The sequence below is a fragment of the Bufo gargarizans genome, chromosome 5, assembly GCF_014858855.1.
Source record: "Bufo gargarizans isolate SCDJY-AF-19 chromosome 5, ASM1485885v1, whole genome shotgun sequence".
Taxonomy (NCBI): Eukaryota; Metazoa; Chordata; class Amphibia; order Anura; family Bufonidae; genus Bufo; species Bufo gargarizans.
Window position 1 is genome coordinate 186,073,582 of NC_058084.1, and position 23,578 is coordinate 186,097,159.

The window sequence follows — 23,578 nt, forward strand, 5'->3', positions numbered from 1 at the left end:
TTAAACGGCTGACATCGCATCACAGATGTCAGCCGTTTATACCAGGGTGTCAGCAATGTGCTGACACCCTGGTATATCCACTGGCCACAAACAATTATTCAAGGGGAGGCGGGCGGGAGATCGCGATCCCGCCTGCCGCACTGCCCGCCTCCTGCACCGCCCACAACACCCCCCTGCACCACCCGCCCACATAAATCATTCAGGGGGGGGTGAATAAAACTTTATTTGGGGCATTTTTAAGTTTGATCCCCGCGGTCTAATCGGCAGAAAGCGCAGCAAACCGCAGGTCTGAATTGACCTGCGTTTTGCTGCGATCGGCCATACGGCTGTCCGGGTGGCTGGTCTCAGATGATCATGGAGGTGAACATGCTGGATGTGGAGGTCCTGGGCTGGTGTGGTTACACGTGGTCTGCGGTTGTGAGGCCGGTTGGATGTACTGCCGAATTCTCTTGGTAGAGATATGAACATTCATTGCACGGGTAACAGCTCTGGTAGACATTCCTGCAGTCAGCATGCCAATTGCACGCTCCCTCAAACGTTGCAACATCTGTGGCATTGTGCTTTGTGATCAAACCGCACATTTCACAGTGGTCTTTGATTGTGGGAAGTCTAATGCACACCTGTGCAATATGCATGCTGTCTAATCAGCACCTTGATATGCCACACCTGTGAGGTGGGATGGATTATCTTGGCAAAGGAGAAGTGCTCACTAACACAGATTTAGAGAGTAATGGGTCTTTTGTGTATGTAGAAAATTTTTCGGATCTTTGAGTTCAGCTGATGCAAAATGGGAACAAAACCGAAAGTGTTGCATTTATATTTTTGTTCAGTGTAGTTGCTCTCAAAAGACAGTGCTGTCCATGCAGACTTAAAAAGAAAAAAAAAAAACATCTTGGGCAACCCCTTTAACATGCATAGCATTAAATGTGCGTTTTTATGTCAACATAGTATATAGCCATATGGAGGTTTGTTTATTGCAGGATGAGTTGTGTTTGGTACATATAATGTACTGTATAACTTTTATATATATTTTTTTAGAGGGATAGGGTAAAAAAAAAAAATAAATAAATCCACCAGTTTGTTTTTTCTTACAGCGTTTACTGTATCGATTACGGATCCGCAAAACAAGAATGTCAGATGTGTACATTCCACGTTCTGCAGTACAGTCATTCCCTAGTAGATCAGTCCTATCCTTGTCTGTAATGCAGACAAGAATAGGACATGTTCTATAATTTTGTAGACAGCGCGGAACAGAAAAACAGCAATGTTGATATTTTTTAACATTTTATTTCACCGTGCAGGATAAATATTGGGATAATTTTTTTGTGCGGGTCATTACAGATGTAGCGATAAAAAAATGGGGCCTTCTTTTTACTTGAAAAAAGGCAATTCTTTTAAGAAACCTTGCAAATGTGATCCTCTGATTGCTCATATAATACACTGTGAGGGTACAAGCACACAGTGTGGTTGCGTTGTCGGCCTTAATTAAACTAATTATGACTGAATTGTTTAGTTGGTCTGTATTGTTAATGGCTGCGTGTCATTGCGTGGCCATTAACAATACAGAATGACTAAGGCTACTTTCACATTAGTGTTTTCAATTCCGCTATTGAGATTCGTCATAGGATCTCAAAAGCGGATGAAAACTCTTCAGTTTTTTTTATTGTCAATCGGGACACAACTGAACTGAAGGAAATGGAAGTGCACCAGAATGCATTCCGTTCGGTTGCATCCCCATCACGGACAGAATAACTCTGCAAGCAGCATTGTTCTGTCCGCGATGTGGTGCGGACACACACGGATGGATCCGTTTTCTCTGACACAATAGAAAATGGATCCGTCCCACGTTGACTTTCAATGGTGTTCATGACGAATCAGTTATAACTATATAAGACATAATACAACCGGATCCGTTCATGACGGATGCATGCGGTTGTATTATTGTAACAATAGCGGTTTTGCAGATCCATGAAGGATCCGCAAAAAACGCTAGTGTGAAAGTAGCCTAACTGTGTGGTCCTCATCGGCAGTGAGAAGCGGCCATTAAAAATGAATGATTTTCATTGGGTTTTTCAGTTAAAACCCTAACCTCTGCAGTGCCCTTGGTGTGTATGTGTGTGTATGTGTATGTGTGTATATATATATATATATATATATATATATACACTCACCTAAAGAATTATTAGGAACACCATACTAATACGGTGTTGAACCCCCTTTTGCCTTCAGAACTGCCTTAATTCTACGTGGCATTGATTCAACAAGGTGCTGATAGCATTCTTTAGAAATGTTGGCCCATATTGATAGGATAGCATCTTGCAGTTGATGGAGATTTGAGGGATGCACATCCAGGGAACGAAGCTTTCCAACATCCCAAAGATGCTCTATTGGGTTGAGATCTGGTGACTGTGGGGGCCATTTTAGTACAGTGAACTCATTGTCATGTTCAAGAAACCAATTTGAAATGATTCGAGCTTTGTGACATGGTGCATTATCCTGCTGGAAGTAGCCATCAGAAGATGGGTAAATGGTGGTTATGAAGGGATGGACATGGTCAGAAACAATGCTCCGGTAGCCTGTGGCATTTAAACGATGGCCAATTGGAACTAAGGGGCCTAAAGTGTGCCCAGAAAACATCCCCCACACCATTACACCACCACCACCACCAGCCTGCACAGTGGTAACAAGGCATGATGGATACATGTTCTCATTCTGTTTACGCCAAATTCGGACTCTACCATTTGAATGTCTCAACAGAAATCGAGACTCATCAGACCAGGCAACATTTTTCCAGTCTTCAACAGTCCAATTTTGGTGAGCTTGTGCAAATTGTAGCCTCTTTTTCCTATTTGTAGTGGAGATGAGTGGTACCCGGTGAGGTCTTCTGCTGTTGTAGCCCACCTTTCTTTCCCATTCTGACATTCAGTTTGGAGTTCAGGAGATTGTCTTGACCACAACCCTACATGCATTGAAGCAACTGCCATGTGATTGGTTGACTAGATAATCGCATTAATGAAAAATAGAACAGGTGTTCCTAATAATTCTTTAGGTGAGTGTGTATATATATATATATATATATATATATATATATCTTAGAGAAAATAGGACTATTTTATCCAAGCTGTACTATTGGGGTATTGCCGCTGCCCTTGTGGACATTGCACCCGCTCCTTGGTTGGTGCTCCCTATACACACATAAATGGCTTCAGTTGTGCCCCCACCTTACCCCATTCCCACTTGTGCCGACATTAAAAGAAAATAAATATAATACCCCATCTACCTGAATGCGTGGGGACACTCATTCCTTGAACCCTCACTATTCACTGGATGCAGCAGAGCCTGACATTCCTAGCATTGTGACATCACATTTATTTTAACTCCTAAAAGACTCTTGTAGCCATTTTTAACCGGTGTTAGACAGGTGCACTCCTGTTTATATGGCCATTAAAAACTGGCTAATTGATTTTAATGGGGTCTGTCTGGCTGTGAAAACGGCCAATGATAGGACATGTCCTATTTTTCACGGTCACTAAAATTGTCCATGTGAATAGCCCTATAGAGTTTAATTGGCTCTAAAAACGGCTGAGGGCCGCTACAAAAATGTCAGTTTTTCACTGCCATGTGAATGTAGCCTTGGTCATCCCCAGCAGTGAAAGTGGGGTGCCAGCTGTATAATACAACTGACATTTCAAAGTGATGCGCCTGAGCCTGCATCATCACTGAGCCGTAACAGTACAGCAGCTCACGCTTACTAGTGCGGTACTATTATGGCAGGGGTTACATTAGTATGCATCTGGAATTATTTTTCATCTTTGTTGAAATGATAACATTGAATCCTCATAGATCCCCTCCATCCGTATACTATGAAGTAAGCTGTATCACATTTAAGAAATGGTGTGCTATATATCTGACAATTCATGTACTTCTCCAGGAAATCAGGTTGATGGAGGTGACCAGGTCATAATCATTTCAGCAACAGCAATCAAAAAGTGTTGGCAGACATGTAGAAGGTTGTTACTGTAAGACTGATACTCATTTGTGCTTCTGTCGAAAACCACGTAAAGCAATTGAAATAAAGGTGTGGTAGCACAACATAGAGTATATAATGTTTGGTGCGTGCACAGAGTAAATTTATTGGCTAGTCAGTAACAATGGTGCAACTTAGGTTTCTAGCCCTAGTGGCTTACTGCTAAAATATATTGTGGCAATGCATATACTGACAATGTTTTATGGTGGCTGAACTATTCTGCAGGCCATACAAATCTTTATTGGAACATGTTTAATGGGGTTAAAAATGTTATCATTGATAGGTTGACATCTGACTTCTGGAATCCCCACGAATGTCTAAAAAAAACTGACAGGGAATTAATTGTGATTTTGTATCTGTAATTGCGTTTTCTTGTACTCCATCGCGGTCACATGACATTTTCTGCTGTATTGGTTCCCTGATGTGATGACATCACATTGCCATCTGAGGAGTGGAAAGGCTTTAAAGACTCTGCTCTGTAGACACAACATCATCAGTGACCTTGCCTCTCAGGGTGATGTTCTCTTCATTCTTCTGGACCCTGTCCCGTAGACGTGTTGTCAGCAATTGTGTTGAGTGCTAGGGCATCCCGGCAAGGCTATGTCTACACAACGACATTTGTCACGAAACATTTTGTTGCACTAATGTCGCGTGACAATTTTTATAATGGCAGTCTATGGTGTCGCACTGCAACATGCTGCAACTGCGGCGCAACAGTGGCAGAAAATCCATTCAAGATAGATTTTTCTGCGACTGTTGTGTCGCAGTCGCAGCATGTTGCAGTGCGACACCATAGACTGCCATTATAAAAATTGTCACGCGACATTAGTGCAACAAAATGTTGTGCTACAAATGTTGCAGTGTAGTTGCGACTTATTGTCGCGTGACAAATGTCGTTGTGTAGACGTAGCCTTAGAGCTCCCGCAGGCTGTTTTATGCTGCGTGAAACAGGCTTAAAGCTTCCATTTTGCTTCAGTTTTTAACAAGAAGCTACTATATGATCTAAGAATAACCTAATACATATTCATGGTGCTCACTCACTTTATCTGCAACCATGTATCTATAACTGCATAGAATAAAATTGTTACATTATTAATGACACTGTAAAAAAAAAAGTTCAGAAGATCATTCATATGATGTCCAGACAATGAGACAAAATGCAGGTACTTACAAAGAAAGCCAAGTCATCACGTCATGTACCCTTACATACAATTGGTAGAGGTATTGAACAGAGGTGGACCAGCGTTTCACCAGATACAATCATTTCATGTAAACGAATACTCCATTGTGAGGGCAAACAATAATGGAGTTCTCATATCTTTAAATGTACAGTGTTGCTGTCTATCATTCCAGCTGTGGAGTCCCATAATAGTGGCATCTGTAAAGAGTATTTTTCTTTTTGTACCATATAAATATGAGCATCTAACGTCTGAGTAAGCAAAGTGTTAAGTGTAATGTTGGATCAGTGCATATACCATGCTCACAGTGTGTGACTGGCTTTAATCTTCATTCTTGCACAAGGAAGTTAACAAGAGCTGTCCGTGGAGAGAGAATCACCCTTTTAATAATCCGGCCTTGAAGATAATTTGTGCCAAGCTCACTCTGCATAACAAGGTCTTGCACCTTCTCAGCGTCTTGGGATACTGTGAATGGTACACTGACTGAGCCACAATTTTTGTTATTAATCTGCAAAACAGATGACAGGATATGTATAAATTTATACCGAATACAGAGTATTGTATGTCAAATAAGAGTCGCATCGGGTATCAAAGTATCGATACCTAATCAATACTTTTAGACCCGGATCAATACGATACCGGGTCTTACTATTTTACTATACTAGGCTGTGCTGCTGCGCAGCCTAGTATCTGTTAGAGAACATGGCACGTGCCGCTCTCAGCGAGCACTATCAGTGGAGAAGGAGGGAGTCTCTCCCTCTCCACTGTGACGCGGCTGCTGCTGCCAACAATGGGGAGATAGCACTGCGGAGGAAGGGAGGGACTGTGGCCACTGCGCCACCAATGAATGTAATTAACACATTCATTCAAGTGTATGATGCGGCACCTGAGGGATTAATTGCCGTGGTTCGCCGGATCCCCCTGCCCTGTTATTGAGGCCGGGTGTCGGGTATGTGATACCTCCGCCGGCACCCGCATCCTACACTTGAATTAATGTGTTAATTACATTCATTGATGGCGCAGTGCGCCCCCCCTCCCCAGTATTATAAATTATAACCATTGTGGCGCAGTGCGATCCCCCCCAGTATTAGAATTATTGGTGGCGCAGTGGCCACAGGCGCCCCCCCTCATTGTTATATTTATAGGTGGCAGTGGGTCCTCTCCCCTCCTCTTTATTGGTGGTGCAGTGGCAGTCCCGCTCGGAGCCCCATCAGTGTAATTGTGGGGCTCCGACCGGTTACCATGGCAGCTCGGACGCTACTGATACCCTGGCTGCCATGGTAAGCTCCCTGCTGCTGTGTGAACAAAGCCCAGGGCAGCAGGGAGAGTGTAAGATCCTATTCACCCTGATAGAGCTCTATTAGGGTGAATAGGACAAGGTCTCTAGGATGTACCGTTCCTGAGATATTCCCCAAAAATGACCTGCATTAGCCAATACAAGCCTGCAAGTCTTTCTCTTCATATCCCAACTTTCATACACACAGTCACATTTCCTTTAGCAGCTAATATAAGCTCGCAGGCCCTTAGTCTCCAAATACACACAGTTTTACTCCAGGTTTCCATAACAACCCAGCCATCTTTCTTCACTGCTGTAGGTCAGTTTTAGGCTAGGGCTACACGACGACGTAAGACGCATGACACATAGGGCACAACTACACTGCTACATCTGTCGCGCGACAATTTTTGCAATGATAGTCTATGGTGTTGCACTGCGACGTGACAGTCGCTGAAAAATCCATCTTGGATGGATTTTTTGCAACTGTCATGTTGCAGCACGTCACATGTCACAGTGCAACACCATAGCCTATCATATAAAAATTGTTGAGACAAAATGTTGCGCGACACATGTTATCGTGTAGCCCTAGCATTAAAGGGGCAGGGCACTGTGGAGGTCACTGTTAAAGGGGCGGACACTGTGGAGGTCACTGTTAAAGGGGCAAGGGGCACTATTAAAAGGGCAACTGCTGTGGAGGTCACTGTTAAGGCAGCAGAGTACTGTGAGGTCACTGTTAAGGCAGCGGGATACTGTGGAGGTCACTGTTAAGGGGGCGGGCCCCTGAGGAGGTCACTGTCAAGGGAATGGGGTGCTGTGAAACTCACTGTTAAAGGGGCAGGCTGCTGTAAAGGTCAAAGTTAAGGGGATGGGCTGCTGTGGAGGTCCCATTTTATAGTGGTGGGGCATTGTGGGGGAATCAGTGTTAAGGGGTGGGGGGACTGTGGAGTTCACTGTTAAAGGGGCGGGGTGCTGTAGATGTCACTGTTATGGGGGATACTGTCGATATATTTTAACGACACACACAAACATTAAATGAAATAGATTAAATATACCCGTGCAAAGCCGGGTCCTTCTGCTAGTAGTAAATAAAAAGTAAAAAAAAAAGGGTTAAAACGCCCCCTTTCTTAATTTTACATACAAAATTTTAAAACAATAAAAAATAAACATATTACATATCGCCACGCCCGAAAAAGTGCAAACTATTAAAATATTAACCCTATAACAAATGCAGGTCAGGTGCCTTGTATCATCCAGGAGGACCTTTATCCTTACCAGTACTGAGACTTCTACTGTGTCAGGTTGACTAAGGTATTCTGGGTCAAGTGTGGGCCAGGTCTGCAAGAGGACATCTTTGCTCCAGTTATATTGCGTGCAAAGTTTATGAGTCACATGTCCCATGCCTATAAGAAATAAAGACTGATTACATATTAAGGGAAATTTACCAAGGATGTACATCAGCTTTGTTGTATACAACAGTCAAAAATGGTAGCACAAGCCATATTTGTAACTTTGCATGCCATAAAGATGTACTATCCTTTACACCACAAATAGATAAATTCAGGGGTGGACTGGCCATAGACCCTACAGGGTAATTTCCTGCTGTGAAAGTGCCCAGGGTAGCTGCCCAAGCCATCATCACAACCAGAGGTTGGGTTCATAGAGATATGATGTTCTTAGCATTAGTTAAAAGGGTTTTCCGATATTTGTATACTGATGACCTATCCTCGGGATAGGTCATCAGTATCTGATCGGTGGAGGCCCGACACCAGGGACCCCCGCCGATCAGATACTGATGACTAGAGATGAGAGAAGTTTTGAAAAATTCGATTCAGCAACTTCGCTGAAGTTAGTCAAGAAATTTGATTCGTTCCGAACTAATTTGTCAGGAATCGCAATAAATCAGGTATACCCAGGCCACTCTGAGAGCGGGTTGCAGCCATGCTGCAGTGAAAAACTGTGCAGCCAATTAGCCCGCAGCTGCCTTTCATTTAATAATGAAGACCACACTGTACAGGCGGTCTTTATTGTTTATGGCCACATGGCACCTTTAATGCAAATTTAAACAGGAGCTGTTGCTGGTATGGGGTCTGGTTGGTTAGGTGGGGGCACAGTATGCAGATTATTGCTGTTCTGGCCTGCAATCTCCAGAAGGTTGTTTGACAATAAACACTGAATATTAATCAGCTCTGGCATATCAACCCCAGCTCTCTCCTGCCCTACACGTGGGAGCTCTTCCTCAGCCATCTAGTTTTCCTCCTTTTCCAAATCATCTAATATCGATGAGAATATGTCATCAATAACATCCAGCTCCATCTCTCTGCATCTTGCAGACTTTTCTAGAACATGGAGACATTGATGGATGATTTGGAGCAAGTAAAGCCAGCAAAAGATGAGGATGGTCATCATTAAGATCTGGCCCCCCTAAGTGGTGCTGACCGGATGGTATTGGTTGGCACACCTGCATTGAAATAATAAAGGCTTCCATCTTATTGGTATTGAATTACATATCTTAGTTTATGGCTGATGTAGGAATAAGTAAATAAAACTGATAAAAAATAGTCTCCCTGCACTCTCCCTGTCCAATATTCTTCTATTAATCGTTTTCAGCAACACTGTCCATAATGCATGAGCGCTTGTCACGTCTCTCCCCATGTTCAGCTTACAGGACAATGGTGGAGACCACGTGGGATGAGGGTTTTAGAGGACCGTGAAATCACAGGGGATGGCTATCTGCGTATTGGCTAGCTGCACAGCATTATGGGTGATCTTCGTTCCTGGGCTTCTTACTTCCATTCTTTAGGACGTGCAGCTGCCATTTTAGGAAAAACTGATTTGTTACCACAAAGCACAAGGAAATTCTGATTAGTTGCGAATTAAAATTTTCCTAAACTTTGGAACGAATTCCGCTTCAAATGTTTATGGTCCGTGGTAGCGGAACCCATAACGGAATTCTTAGATATCGCGAACCCAAACCTTGTACGCTAAACTTGAATACAGAAGTTTGCTCAACACTATTAGGGGGTCATTTACTAACCAGAAATACGCCCATATTAGGAAGCCTCTACATAACTCCGGCAGAAAAACCACCAGAGCGCATTTAATAAATGTTTGTTTTTTTTTTCCAAGTCCACTTTGAGTTCCTAGTCCTGGATAATATATATCTCCAGTCTATACCAGCTCATAGCAAAGGTTTTCTAGTGCCAACGATGCACCAAATTTGGTGCAGGAAACCATGGTCCTAATTAATTCTGCCCCATTGTGTATAGTAATGAAGGTGTCTAAGAACAGGCACACAAACTCTAAAAACATTTGTAAATTCATGCACGGTGAAAATAAACTACAGAGACATACATCAGAAAAAATAAACTATAATCCAAATTTTACAGTGGGATGCGAAAGTTTGGGCAACCTTGTTAATCGTCGTGATTTTCCTGTATAAATCGTTGGTTGTTATGATAAAAAATGTCAGTTAAATATATCATATAGGAGACACACACAGTGATATTTGAGAAGTGAAATGAAGTTTATTGGATTTACAGAAAGTGTGCTATATATATTTAAACAAAATTAGGCAGGTGCATACATTTGGGCACTGTTGTCATTTTATTGATTCCAAAACCTTTAGAACTAATTATTGGAACTCAAATTGGCTTGGTAAGCTCAGTGACCCCTGACCTACATACAAAGGTGAATCCAATTATGAGAAAGAGCATTTAAGGGGGTCAATTGTAAGTTTTTCTCCTCTTTTAATTTTCTCTGAAGAGTAGCAACATGGGGGTCTCAAAACAACTCTCAAATGACCTGAAGACAAAGATTGTTCACCATCATGGTTTAGGGGAAGGATACAGAAAGCTGTCTCAGAGATTTCAGCTGTCTGTTTCCACATATTGAGGAAATGGAAGACCACAGGCTCAGTTCAAGTTAAGGCTCGAAGTGGCAGACCAAGAAACATCTCGGAGAGACAGAAGCGACGAATGGTGAGAACTGTCAGAGTCAACCCACAGACCAGCACCAAAGACCTACAACATCATCTTGCTGCAGATGGAGTCAGTGTGCATCGTTTAACCATTCGGCACACTTTACACAAGGAGATGCTGTATGCAAGAGTGACGCAGAGGAAGCCTTTTCTCCGCCCACAGCACAAAAAGTGCCACTTGAGGTGGGCTAAAGCACATTTGGACAAACCAGCTTCATTTTGGAATAAGGTGCTGTGGACTGATGAAACTAAAATTTAGTTATTTGGCCATAACAAGGGGTGTTATGCATGGAGGAAAAAGAACACAGCATTCCAAGAAAAACACCTGCTACCTACAGTAAAATATGGTGGTGGTTCCATCATGCTGTGGGGCTGTGTGGCCAGTGCAGGGACTGGGAATCTTGGCAACGTTAAGGGACGCATGGATTCCACTGAGTATCAGCAGATTCTGGAGACCAATGTCCAGGAATTAGTGACAAAGCTGAAGCTGCGCCGGGGTTGGATCTTTCAACAAGACAACGACCCTAAACACTGCTCAAAATCCACTAAGGCATTTATGCAGAGGAACAAGTACAACGTTCTGGAATGGCCATCTCAGTCCCCAGACCTGAATATAATTGAAAATCTGTGGTGTGACTTAAAGAGAGCTGTCCATGCTCGGAAGCCATCAAACCTGAATGAACTAAAGATGTTTTGTAAAGAGGAATGGTCCAAAATACCTTCAACCAGAATCTAGACTCTCATTGGAACCTACAGGAAGCGTTTAGTGGCTGTAATTTCTGCAAAAGGAGGATCTACTAAATATTGATTTCATTTCTTTTTTGTGGTGCCCAAATTTATGCACCTGCTTAATTTTGTTTAAACAATTATAGCACACTTTCTGTAAATCCAATAAACTTCATTTCACTTCTCAAATATCACTGTGTGTGTCTCCTATATGATATATTTAACCAACATTTTTTGTCGTAACAACCAACGATTTATACAGGAAAATCATGAAGATTAACAAGGTTGCCCAAACTTTCGCATCCCACTGTATTTAAGGTGTGGACACTTTTATGAAAGGAGGGGGACACTTTTTGGGCAGGGTGAACAATCCACTCCCCAACAGTATTCCGAAATTGCAACCATTCGTCTCTCATTACTGAACTAAATTTAATTAGAATTGTCCATTCTTGATTACATTGTCATTGCCATGATGGGCCTGAGAAAACGCCCAAGATCATGGAACAGTTTCACATATCATACTACAATTTATATTATACTACCAACATAAATGGTTCATGTATATGTACATTAATGGATTTCCAGGATTTACCTTTCCATAACTCGGATGCCAAATGTGGGGCCATGGGTGAAATCATAATGATGAGGCTTGCTAGTGCATCTTCAAACTCTCTGCTGTGCTGAACAACTTGTGCAGATGATTGCTGAGAGGACAGACATAGAAGTGTATGATTAGTCATGTGCCTCGTAAACCACATTGTTTTAAACCTTTCTATAATTATTCGCTTCAAAATCATATGATGATGACGATGACGACGACGACTTTCTGTACCACATACTTACAGCTAAACGTCGCCTCTGAAACATAGAACAATGAATAAATACAAGACTATGACTATATTAGCAGTACTCATCTGTGTTTGGTCGTTGCATCTCTGTGGGTCCAGTGATTATAGGAACTGTGGTGAAGATGCCATGAGTATGGTGACCGCTCTGAGAGAAACAGTGTATAGGCCAACACCACCCAGGTTACTTACTCTTTATATAGACTGCAAAACTACGTCTGGGTTCACATCACATACAAAAGTGTAGTACACGATGCTTCTCCATCCTGCAGAATCCAGTAACATATACAATGGAATTCTATGGTGACAGATGTCACTGTATGGAATCCTTCACAAGGCATCAATTCAATCTGCACTTTTTTGTATATGTTAAATGTAAGACAAAAATGCAAGTGTGAACCCAGCCTAAGGCACTTAAGTCCACATCTGCACATAGCGAATATTCCATCGGAATGGGGCTACAGTGATGTAATCGGGCATGCTGAGCTAAGGGCGGAAGTGAAGTAATTCCCCATGCATAATGGCCCTGATTTATAATGCCTTCACGCCAGAATTCTGGCTTCAAAAAGTCACATAATAGAGCTTTTGTGACTTTTTTGGCTCACTTGCACAAAAGTTTTGAAATATGGTTGGGAAAGTAGGTGTGGTTAGCTAGGAGTTTCACTCCAAATTTATTACTGAGACTTTTTCAAAAAGTCGCAAACTAATCAGTATCACTCCAGTAAAAGGGAGGAGTAGGAAAACTGGAGTAGCTTTTCTAGACAAAAGTGTTAGGTTTAAGGCCTCATGCACATGACCTTATGTATTTTGCGGGCTTCAAAAACTGATCCGCAAGAAATACGGATGACGTCCGTGTGCATTCTGTATTTTGCGGAATGGAACATCTGGCCCCTAATAGAACAGTACTATCCTTGTGCATAATGTGGACAATAAATGGGACATGTTCTATTTTTTTGCAGAACGGAAATATGGAAACGGAATGCACACGGAGTAACTTCTGTTTTTTTTGCTGACCCATTGAAATGAATGATTCCGCATACGGTCCACAAAAAATGGAGCGGACACGGAAAGAAAATACCTTCATGTGCAAAATGCGAGATTTCATAAATGTGGCATAAAGTACTCCAACATAGACCTAAAGGTATTGTCTGAGTTATGAAAAAAAAAATTATATAGCACTGAAAATCTGATGGGCAGCAACATATAACTAAGCTAAGCAAGTTTTATGCAAAAAATAATATATATTTCCTAATTTCCCTGGTTCTTTTCTGGCCATTTGTTTACATGCAATAAAAACAATCTCTGCCCCTCCCCCTGCTCTGCTAAGGGAGTGAATACAAGTGCTGCCCTTAGGGATATGTCTGCCTGCTGGGAGACTCAGCAGCATGTTGTATGTGTAGGACTACAAGTCCCAGCTGTACAATGACACTGCTAAGGGAGAGGATACAAGAACTGCCCTGAGTGCTGGGAGAATCAACAACAACTTGTAAGTGTAGAACTACAAGTCCCACCTGTATAATGACACTGCTAATACACACAGGATCTTCCCCCTACCTTCTTGTGCAATGCTCTCTCTAGTCTGTCAGCAACTGTGCCTAGAATTGTCACTGCTGTAGATACCCAGTCTGTGCAGCTGAAGGGGTTAAGAATCCTAGGAGAGAGCAGACAGCCTGGCAGTGAAGGGGGGCGTGGCCAGCACAGTGACTTCTGGTTTACAGGCTTGTAAACAAACTTTATCAGAGCAGGGAGAGAAGCTGACATCACAGGTCATGTGACCCTCAGTGAAATCTGAGAAACCAGCCACTGGAGATAGTGAGTTAATTGGAAAGCTGTTACATTTGCCTAGTTAGGAACATAGAAAGAACCAAAAAATAACTCTGACAACCCCTTTAAGCTAAACTGACTTTAAATATTCCCCTCATGATCAGTTCTCCCCAATGTGTAAGCGGCCCATCCATTACAGAAGCAGGGGTGACCATCCGTATAAAGCAACTTCTCATCCCTGGAGAAGCTCCACCTCTCCACCGCTCCCTAATACAAAATGATTTATTATAAGTACCCAGGATGAAATTGGACATAATAAAGGAGGCAATAGAAGATAGAAATAAAGCTGGTTTCTCACTATCGTTAAAATCTTCCAGCAGGCTGTATCCAGCATAGCCGGAAAGAGCCTGAGCACCAACAGACCCCATTGACTATAATAGGACTTGGCGGGGATCTGGCCTGTTTCCAGCATTAGTGCTGGGAATCGGCTAGACGAAAAACAGTGCTTGCAGTGGTTTTTGTTCGGCCGAATCCCAGCACTAATGCCGGAAACAGTCCGGATGCCTTCCGTCTCCCATCATAGTCAATAGGCTTTGGCAGGGGAAAGGCAGTATCTGGCTAGTGGAAAACTAGCCAAACATTCTGCCAATCTAATTATGAAAGATATACTACAATAAAAAAATGTATACAAACAGTATACATCTAACATAAGGGATTGAGAGGTCCTAATATTGACACTGGAAGAGAAAAATTGTACACTAGCCAGAAAAAGGGAGAAATATTACTATACTACTAACCTGAAGGAAAGGGCAGGGGGATAGAAGTAGAGAAGGAGGGATCTGAAGGTTAAGTGCTCCAATAATTAAAAAAAACCTAAATCAAAAAAGGACCCCCCCTCTCCTGATACTATGTTGGTCAATTTGAAAAAAACTGCTAAAGCTAAGCTGTTCATTAAGTCCCTTTGAATGTACTGTCTGCATTGTATAAGTCCACTGAGTATCCTTCTGAAAAGTAATTAAAGTTTGGTGGAAAATACAAATCAACTTTGGTTTGATGCCTGAGATTGTTCAGGAAATGATTTCCTTAACGGTTAGAACACACCATGCTGTGAAAAGATCTAATACATAATGTGTGATTTGGACCTGCTGAAATGAGATAAGCGCCACCTAATCATCAGCTGTATGTACAATATGTGCCAGGAACCCAAGTGTCAAACTGAATCCATGGTTTCTAATAAAAAGGCTTCATCACTAACATCCTGTTCAGATCCATGAGAAATCAGAGGCTGCATACAAATTAGACAACCCACAGCCGATGCTCACTCTATTTAGCAGAATAATATTGAAGCTAAAAGTGTTATGGCCTTGTTACAGATGATGGGAGTAATGTTGACCCCTTGTGAGCCAACTTGCAATAGGGCCCTTTCTATCAGCACATCACTGCACTAATTCTGGTGGTAAGAGGGCAGAAAGCATCAAAGTAATCAGGGAAGGCAGATAATTTAGGCTGAACAGAGAGTATAGATAGCGAGCCTGAAACACAACAGGGGACGAATCACACGGACTGTGTATCTCTGTAGATAGGAAGGTGAGCACCCGGAACAGACTCTGCAAGGAAAGGGAGAGGGAACTCTCAGACTGCCCAGCATCAGTGTAGTTAGGTCCAAAGTCCCTGTCCACCTCATTCCTGCTGTACCCTGTGAGCACCGACGCCACACTACTCAATGTGCCATCCGATGCCCTGGCCTCCAGCATTGTCTGCAAGCTGCCGCCTCCATGCTGCTGCCCAGTGCTCCAGTCTCTGTCTCACTAGGGCATGCGCATGCTCACCTATGGACTCTTAAAGGGCCAGTGCGCTTGCTTGCTAATCCTTACCCAGTCAATGGCTAGGGGTCCCTGGGTATTTAAGGCACCCTCTCCAGGCACAGAGTGCCTGAGCTTCAAGGTTCCCCATGACCAGCAAAGATATTTGTAAGATATAGTTCTTCAGCAATTCTCTTGCGTTAGGCCTGCATTACCCAAACTGTGTTCCCACCTGTGTATCCATTGTGCCTGTGTACGCCTAAGTCCTGACCTTACAGTTTAATTTCACTTCAAGTCCGTTTTTAAGCTATACTAGTCTGCCTTCCCTGTCTGTGCTACAGTTTTGGTTCCTGACTGCCTTGTTCCTGTATGCAACATGACCCTGCCAGGAAGCTCTCCTAGTGTCTCCAGATCAGTGTTGCAAGTATCTGTAGTTTCAGTATTAGAGACTACTTCTGTGATTGTGGTGAGATTTCCCTAAATCCCAGCTATCCAGCCAAGTTTCCTATAGTCGAGTTCTGGCAAAACTCACATAATCAGTATAAGGCCTCATGCACACGGACGTTTTTTTTTTTGCGGTCCGCAAAAATGGTTTCCGTTGTTCCGTGATCAGTGTCCGTTTTTTCTTCCGTGGGTCCTCCTTGATTTTTGGAGGATCCACGGACATGAAAAATGAAAAGAAAATCTAAGTCAAGTTTGCCTTTGAAATGATAGGAAAAAACGGACACGGATCACAGACGCGGATGACAATCTTGTGTGCATCCATTTTTCATGGACCCATTGACTTGAATGGGTCCGTGAACTGTTGGCCGTGAAAAAAATAGGACAGGTCATATTTTTTTCACGGACTGGAAACACGGATCACGGACGCGGATGCCAAAAGGTGCATTTACCGATTTTTCCACGGACCCATTAAAAGTCAATGGGTCCGCGGAAAAAAACGGAAAACGGAACAACGGCCGCAGATGCACACAACGGTCGTGTGCATGAGGCCTTAGTGTGCATGCTGGGAGTTGTAATGGAGCTGGAATGCTGAAGGTTGCTGATCCCTGGTTTAGACTCTACCTGCATTTTGGTGCATCATGTGCCTGTGCCTAGAGCTCCTTAGTTAACACATATTTGTGTTTTTTACCCCTTGTGAAAATAAAATGAAAAGCTGCATACTATTTGAAAAATGCTATTTTTCATTTTCATGCCCAATGTTTTGGCATGTCAAAGCCGATGCAAACCTGAATTGTCTGAAAAGCATCCTAGTAAGATTGTCTCGAAATCTTACATCTTTTATGACGCTTGTATCTGAGTCAGTTAGGACACTAGGGTCACATATGTGATATTTTTATAAAGAGAAGAATCAGGGTAAAAAATACAGTAGGACTACTGTATCCACTGTGGATAGCTTCAAAGACCCCGATGGACAACTGTTACAACAAAATGCAGTGCAATTTGCAGGCAGCATATTATAGAGCAGAAGGAGCGAAGCAGATTTATAAACAGTGCATTGGGAAAATCTTCAGACCCTTTCACTGTTTTCACATTTTGCTATGTTGCGGTCTAGTGCTAAATTGATTTTTTTTTTCCAAGTTTCAAATCCCCCCATCAATCTGCACTCAATACCTCATAATGAAAAAGTGAAAATAGAATTTTTGAGTTTTTGGCAAATTTATTAGAAAGGAAAAATAAAAGTTTTGCATGTTCATAAGTATTCAGATCCTTAGCTATGACACTTAAAATTTAGCTCTTGGGGTCTCACATTTTTCTCTTGATCATTGAAATGTTTGTACACCTTGATTGGAGTCCACCTGTGGTGAAATCAGTTGATTGGACATAATTTGTAAAGACACACCCCTGTCTATATAAGGTCTCACAGCTGAACAACGCATGACAACGCATATCAGAGCAAAAACCAAGTCAAGACTAAGGTCTCATGCACATGACCGTATCTATTTTGTGGTCCGCACAAAACGGATACGCAAAAAATACGGATGACGTCCGTGTGCATTCCGTATTTTGCGGAACGGAACAGCTGGCCCCTAATAGAACAGTACTATCCTTGTCCGTAATGCGGACAATAATAGGACATGTTCTATTTTTTTGCGGAACGGAAATGGAATGCACACAGAGTACCTTCCATTTATTTTGCGGACCCATTGAAGTGAATGGTTCCGCATACGGTCCGCGGAAAAACGGAACAGACACAGAAAGAAAATACGTTCATGTGCATGAGCCCTAAGAAAGAACTGTCTGTAGAGATCAGAGGATTGTGTGGAGGCACAAATGTGGATAAAATCAGCTGCACTGAAAGTTCCCAAGAGCACAGTGGCCTTCATAATTCATATCTGAAAGAAGTTTGGAACAACCAGGACTCTTCAGAGAGCTGAACACCCCACCAAACTAGGTATCTGGGGAAGAAGGGCCTTTGTAAGAGAGTTGACAAAGAACCCAATGGTCACTCTGGCTGAGCTCCAAAGATCCTGTGTGCAGATGGAAAAAAAAACTTCCAGAAGGTCAACCATCACTGCAACAGTTCACCAATCTGGCTTTTATGGTAAAGTGGCCAGAAAGAAGCCTATCCTATGTAAAAGACACATGAAGTTTGCAAAAGAGCACCTAAAGGACTCTCAGACTGTGAAAAACAAGATGCTCAGGCTTGTTGAAACCAAGATCAATAACGTTTTTGGCCTCAATTCTACTTATCATGTCTGGAGAAAACCAGGCACTGCTTATAACCTGCCCAATACCATCCTTACAGTGAAGCTGGTGGCAGAACGTTCACCTTCCAAGACAATGACTCTAAGCACACAGCCAAGACAGCACAGGACTGGCTTAGGGACAACTCTGTGAATGTCCTTGAGTGACCCAGACAGAGCCCTGACTTGAACCCAATGGAACATCTCTGGAGAGGTCTGAAAATGGCTGTCCACCAACGGTCCCCATCGAACATGCTTTTTCTCAGTTCAGATGTACACGGGGCCATCTTCACATACACAGAGAATGCTATCAATCACTGATAATAGCTAAATGGGCTGCCCCGAACTCGGAAACAGCAGATATTTAAATGTGTAAAATTATAAATTAAAATGTATAAATGAAAAAGTTGTTATTGACTCTTTGAATTATAGTTTTTTTTTTTTATTGATGGGTGATTTATGGGTGTTTCTAATATAAACTCCCTCCAGGACTGAATTGGAAATTTGAAAAATTACTGTTAAACTTTAAAGCTTTCTCTCCTAAAAAAAATGAAAGGACGTTTATGAAATGAAGCCAAAATAAAGTAGGCACATTGCAAATGTTAGTTAACTTATTTGTATGGTACAGTATGGCTATCTGTCTCACAAAAAAAAAATTGACATTTTTAAAATTGTGACTTTTTCCATATTTTCTGTACATTTTGGAATTGTCATAAATACCCAAAACACGATGACCAAATTTACTACTAATATAAAGTACAACGGGTCATGAAAGAAACTCAATTACTTGGATAAGTAAAAATGTTTCATGGTTGTTACCACATAAACTGACATGTCAGATTTGAATAATGGCGCTGTGACCTGAAGGCCACAATAGGCTGCTTCCTTTAAAGGGGTTCTCTGGGCATTTCTGAAAATCCCAGCGACTTCAGACCCTGTGGAGGAAAGATTGCTTCCTTGGTACTTACTCATCCATCGCACCCCCAATGCTGCCATCTCTGCTGTGCTCGGACTGGCTGCGGGCTCCTTTGCTTGGGACCTAAAAGTATGTGTTCCTGAATCTTCCGGTTCAGATGCGTGACAGTGGGCTAGTTATAGAAAAAATTATCTTTGCTCCACAGGGTCTGAAGACTCTGGGATATTCCGAAAAGGCCAGAGAGCTCCTTAAAGGGATTAATATAGCCCTTTAAAATTCCCTCGTGTAACACTGTAGTGCATCCTAAAATGATGCTGATACTAAAGAGGCGAGAATACTGCACCAAGTATACAAATAATTCCATAACCACTGAATATGAAGAATTTTCTATAGGTTCAAAACATATCAAATATCCAATAAAAACAATCCACAAATTAGGTATGATATCTCAACGCATTTCCTATTAGTTTACTAGAAACAAATTCAGACTAGAAAACACAGTGAAGGTGGGATATGGGCAAAACAATAGAAGTTAGCTGTACTATTCAGCAACTGCACAAAATCAGCATCATGAACACCAATACTGTGCAGCAATACAAGTATCAATTCCCTTGAAAGGGGTAGGAAATGACTCATGGTGTGATGAATGAAGAGTTTTAGGAGCACCTGGCTTTGTGTATGTTGGGTGCTGTGAATGGCATGTAAAGTTAGTACAATTTTGCTTTATGAATATATATTTCTTCTAATCCACCATTCCACTAATAAACCATAATAGTAAAAACAACCAGCCTATTATGCAGCGCCCCCTTATGTTCTCCATTATAGCCCGTCAAGCAATTGACCTGTAAAGGTGTCCTGTAGCATCTGATACTCAGAGTATATTCACACGGCTGATATCCACAGCAGAAAAATCAGTAGCAGATCAGTAGCTAAAAAAGGTCAGACAGATTTGCTGGCAAGATTTTTTGGTTGAATTTTTTTCTGCTTTCCTATTGAGAATTAGAAGCAGATTTTAGCCATGTGAACATACCCTAAGACATTACTGTACACGTAAGACGTTACTGTACAAGTAGACTAGACAGGCTAGTCTTCCTCCCTACATGCATCAATGAGCAATGGTTGCCCAGGACACGGTTGCTTGTTCACTGAATGTCCTTCCTTCGACCACTCTGGTAAGTACTAACTGCTGCATACCAGGAACACCCCTGCCATTTTAGGGATGCTGTGACTTAGTCACCCAGCCATCTCTATTTAACCCTTGGCAAAGTTGCTCAGATCTGTCGGCTTTGTCCACACGTGACTGAAATGCTTCAGATTTTCCATTGAGGATTTTAATGCCGTAAATCATAGAAATAGCCTTACATCTGCCCATTTCTTCTACTTCCAACACATCAACTTCAATAACTGATTGCTCACTAGCTGACCAATATATCCCTCTTCTTGAGAGGTGCCATTGTCACTAGATAATAGTATTCACTTCATTGTCAGTAGAGGGGATTTTTACGTATATACAAACAGGATTTTGTGACATTTTGCATTTTTACACCACTCACACCAGTTTGGAAACGTGATTGGGAAAGTTGGTGTGGTTAGCTATGTTAATTAGTTTCACTCCAGATTTATACTGAGACTTTTTTAAAAGTCACAAAAATGGTTGCACTCTAGTCACACTAGAGTAGAAGGTAGAGTAAGATCTCAAGACAGAAGTGTTAGGCTTAAACAAAAAAAAAATAAGACTGAGCTGCTGTAATGTGTTCCTTGAATGCTATTGTCCTTCCCTAGTTACACTGTGCAGACATCTAATACTATATATTGGCTGGAAAAAAAAAAAAGATGCATATTTTAATTACACACACAAGAGGGCGCTATCATCACAAACAGACAAGGAAAAGAGAAGACTAACATTTTCAAATGAAAAAAGAGAGTTTTCATTTAAAATAATCAGCAATGTCAACTGAAATGATGTTAAAGCTGGTTGTCTTACAAACACAACTCCTATCTATATGCCTAATCATGGTATCTGATTTACATACGGGCGTTCCTCTGGCCTACATAGCCCATCCATGCATTAGGTTAGCTGCAGACTAGCGTCAGAGATCCAGCAGGGTGTTCAGCCGTTTAATCGTCTTCCTGACGATTCTTAGCATATTTGCCAGAATGTGGGCAGATCTACACCGTTCCTATTATATTAAATCGGACCGGACAGAGCCTTACAAACCTCCAGCAATTCAGGAGTGTGCAGAGGTCCGGCAGGCTAATCCCTGCTGAAACAGTCTGCAACTACCCTAACATACAGTAGTTGACTACACTGCAGGGGAAATGAAGATGGACAAGACAACTGATCGCTTGGGGTTAGAAAGGTCTAACCCATAATGATCAGCTGGTTGCTGCCAGCTTTTTTTTTTTTTTTTTAAGTGTTTTCCCCGAGGGAAAAATAAATAAATAAATAATGTAATGATATATTAGATTTAGGCCTCAGGCACATAGCCATAGCTGTTTTTGCGGTCTGAAAAACAAGGATGCCATCTGATGAGGGCTAAAACCACGGTCATGTGTATCAGGTCTTAACTGGAAAGTGGGGGCTGGTAACAAGCTCTGCACCATTCAGCTCCCTTTTCATTCCTAAAATCACTCAAGAATCTTGCTAATGACAGTACAAATGTCCAGTTCAAAGTATTAAATTGAATTTGTCATTGCAATTTTAGAGTATTATCTGCAGTACTACCGGCAGACCACAGACATGTAACCCTAAGCTGATGCAGTGGTCAATCGTGACCATGGCATCTGAAGTGGCTTACTCCAGGAGCATGGCGATCAGGGGAGGTATTCATTTCTTGTGGCAGCCTCAGTTTCTCTGAAGGATCTGAAGCTACCACAGCAGTAGTTCCAATGGAGGTCTGCAAGTGGCAGGGCTCCATAAGAACATACTGCAACTCCAATAGGCTGCAATGGTAATTCCCTGCAGTCTACGGGACAAGTGATCTAACAATCGCTTGTTAAAGTTCCAAAAGGGGACTTAAAGTGTGTACAAATTTATTTTTGAATGTATAAAAATTATAAAAATTCAAATATCAACTTTTCCATAATAAAAATAAAACCGTATCCTGTTTTTTATCCCATACGGTAAACACTGTAAAAGAAAAAAAGAAAATGGCAGTTTTTTCATTGCTTCACCTCCCCAAGAAAACTGAATAGAAAGTGATCAGAAAGGCATACAGACTCCAAAATGGTAACACAAAAAACCACAGATCGCCCCGCAAAAAAAAAAAAAAGAGTCTCCACATACCTCTGTAGACAGAAAAAAAAACGGACCCGTAAAACACGGACATCGGCAATGTGCGTTCCGCATTTTGTGGACCGCAAATTGTCGGCACTTAATAGAAAATTTCTTGTCAAGAATGGGACATGTTCTATTCTTTGGGGAATCGGAATTGCGGACCCGAAAATGCACATCATGCTGCCCCATAGAAATGAATGGGTCCGCAATATATGGGTCCGTATATAAAAAAGAAAAAAAAGAAAAAAAATTATTTCGTCAATCCAGCCCTAAAGTAACAATTTTTTCCAAAGTTCATCAATACTTTTTACTCTTTTACTATGGCCCTCCATCACTCGTTCTTCCTTAATCAAGTTATCAACCGCTTTTCTCCACTGTCCCACTGTCAGAGGATCTGCGCCTACCCATTTCTTAAGTATAAGAAGTCTAACTTGAAATAACACTTTGCAGAGAACCACTCGTATATCTCTATTTAGATTCAGATGTTCAATTGCCCCTAATATACAAATCACCGAATCTTCAGATATTTGGACCTTCAAAATTAAATATACAGTCTCCAGTATTTCCCTCCAATATCTAAACAGCCTTGGGCATCTCCAAAAACAATGTATTAAATCAGCGTTCTCTCTCCCGCATTTTGAACATCTATCCGAGGCTCTCACACCCATTATCTTCAATAACCGTGGGGATCGATGCAACCTATGCACTACAAAAAACTGTGAGATCTTATATGAACCCCTATTGGAGACCGCTGAATAACTCCTGAGGGCATCTTTCCATTTATCTTCCGTAAAAGATTGAAGTTCATCCTCCCATTTTTTTCTAGCAAGTATTATAATCCGTTTCTTTTTGTTCTTCATCAATATCTTATATCTTTTTGCGGTTATACCTCCTCTTTCACCCTCATTAGTAAATTTATGTATTATATATTTTTCTATTTTATATTTATCCTCCTGAAGGACTGTCCGCAGGGCATTCCTAAGCTGAAAATATTTATACATATCTTTTTGGGGAATCCCAAACTCACTAACCATTGTATTGAAATCTTTCAGTTTGCCCTGTTCAAATATCTGGCTGAGGTATTTCATCCCTTTTTTTTCCTAG

At 41.7% G+C, this 23,578-nt stretch overlaps 1 protein-coding gene across 1 annotated transcript in view; it reads right to left on the reverse strand.

Moving 5' to 3' along the window:
• Nucleotides 1–4,817: 4,817 nt before the first annotated feature.
• Nucleotides 4,818–23,578, reverse strand: part of LARS2 (leucyl-tRNA synthetase 2, mitochondrial) — a 185,240-nt gene continuing 166,479 nt past the window's right edge. The window contains exons 19-21 of the mRNA XM_044293661.1: nucleotides 11,776–11,887; nucleotides 7,754–7,881; nucleotides 4,818–5,713 (exon numbers count right to left, since the gene is read on the reverse strand). Coding sequence (XP_044149596.1) covers nucleotides 5,534–5,713; nucleotides 7,754–7,881; nucleotides 11,776–11,887 — 420 coding nt within the window. The 3' untranslated portion in view covers nucleotides 4,818–5,533. The remainder of the gene's footprint in view (nucleotides 5,714–7,753; nucleotides 7,882–11,775; nucleotides 11,888–23,578) is intronic.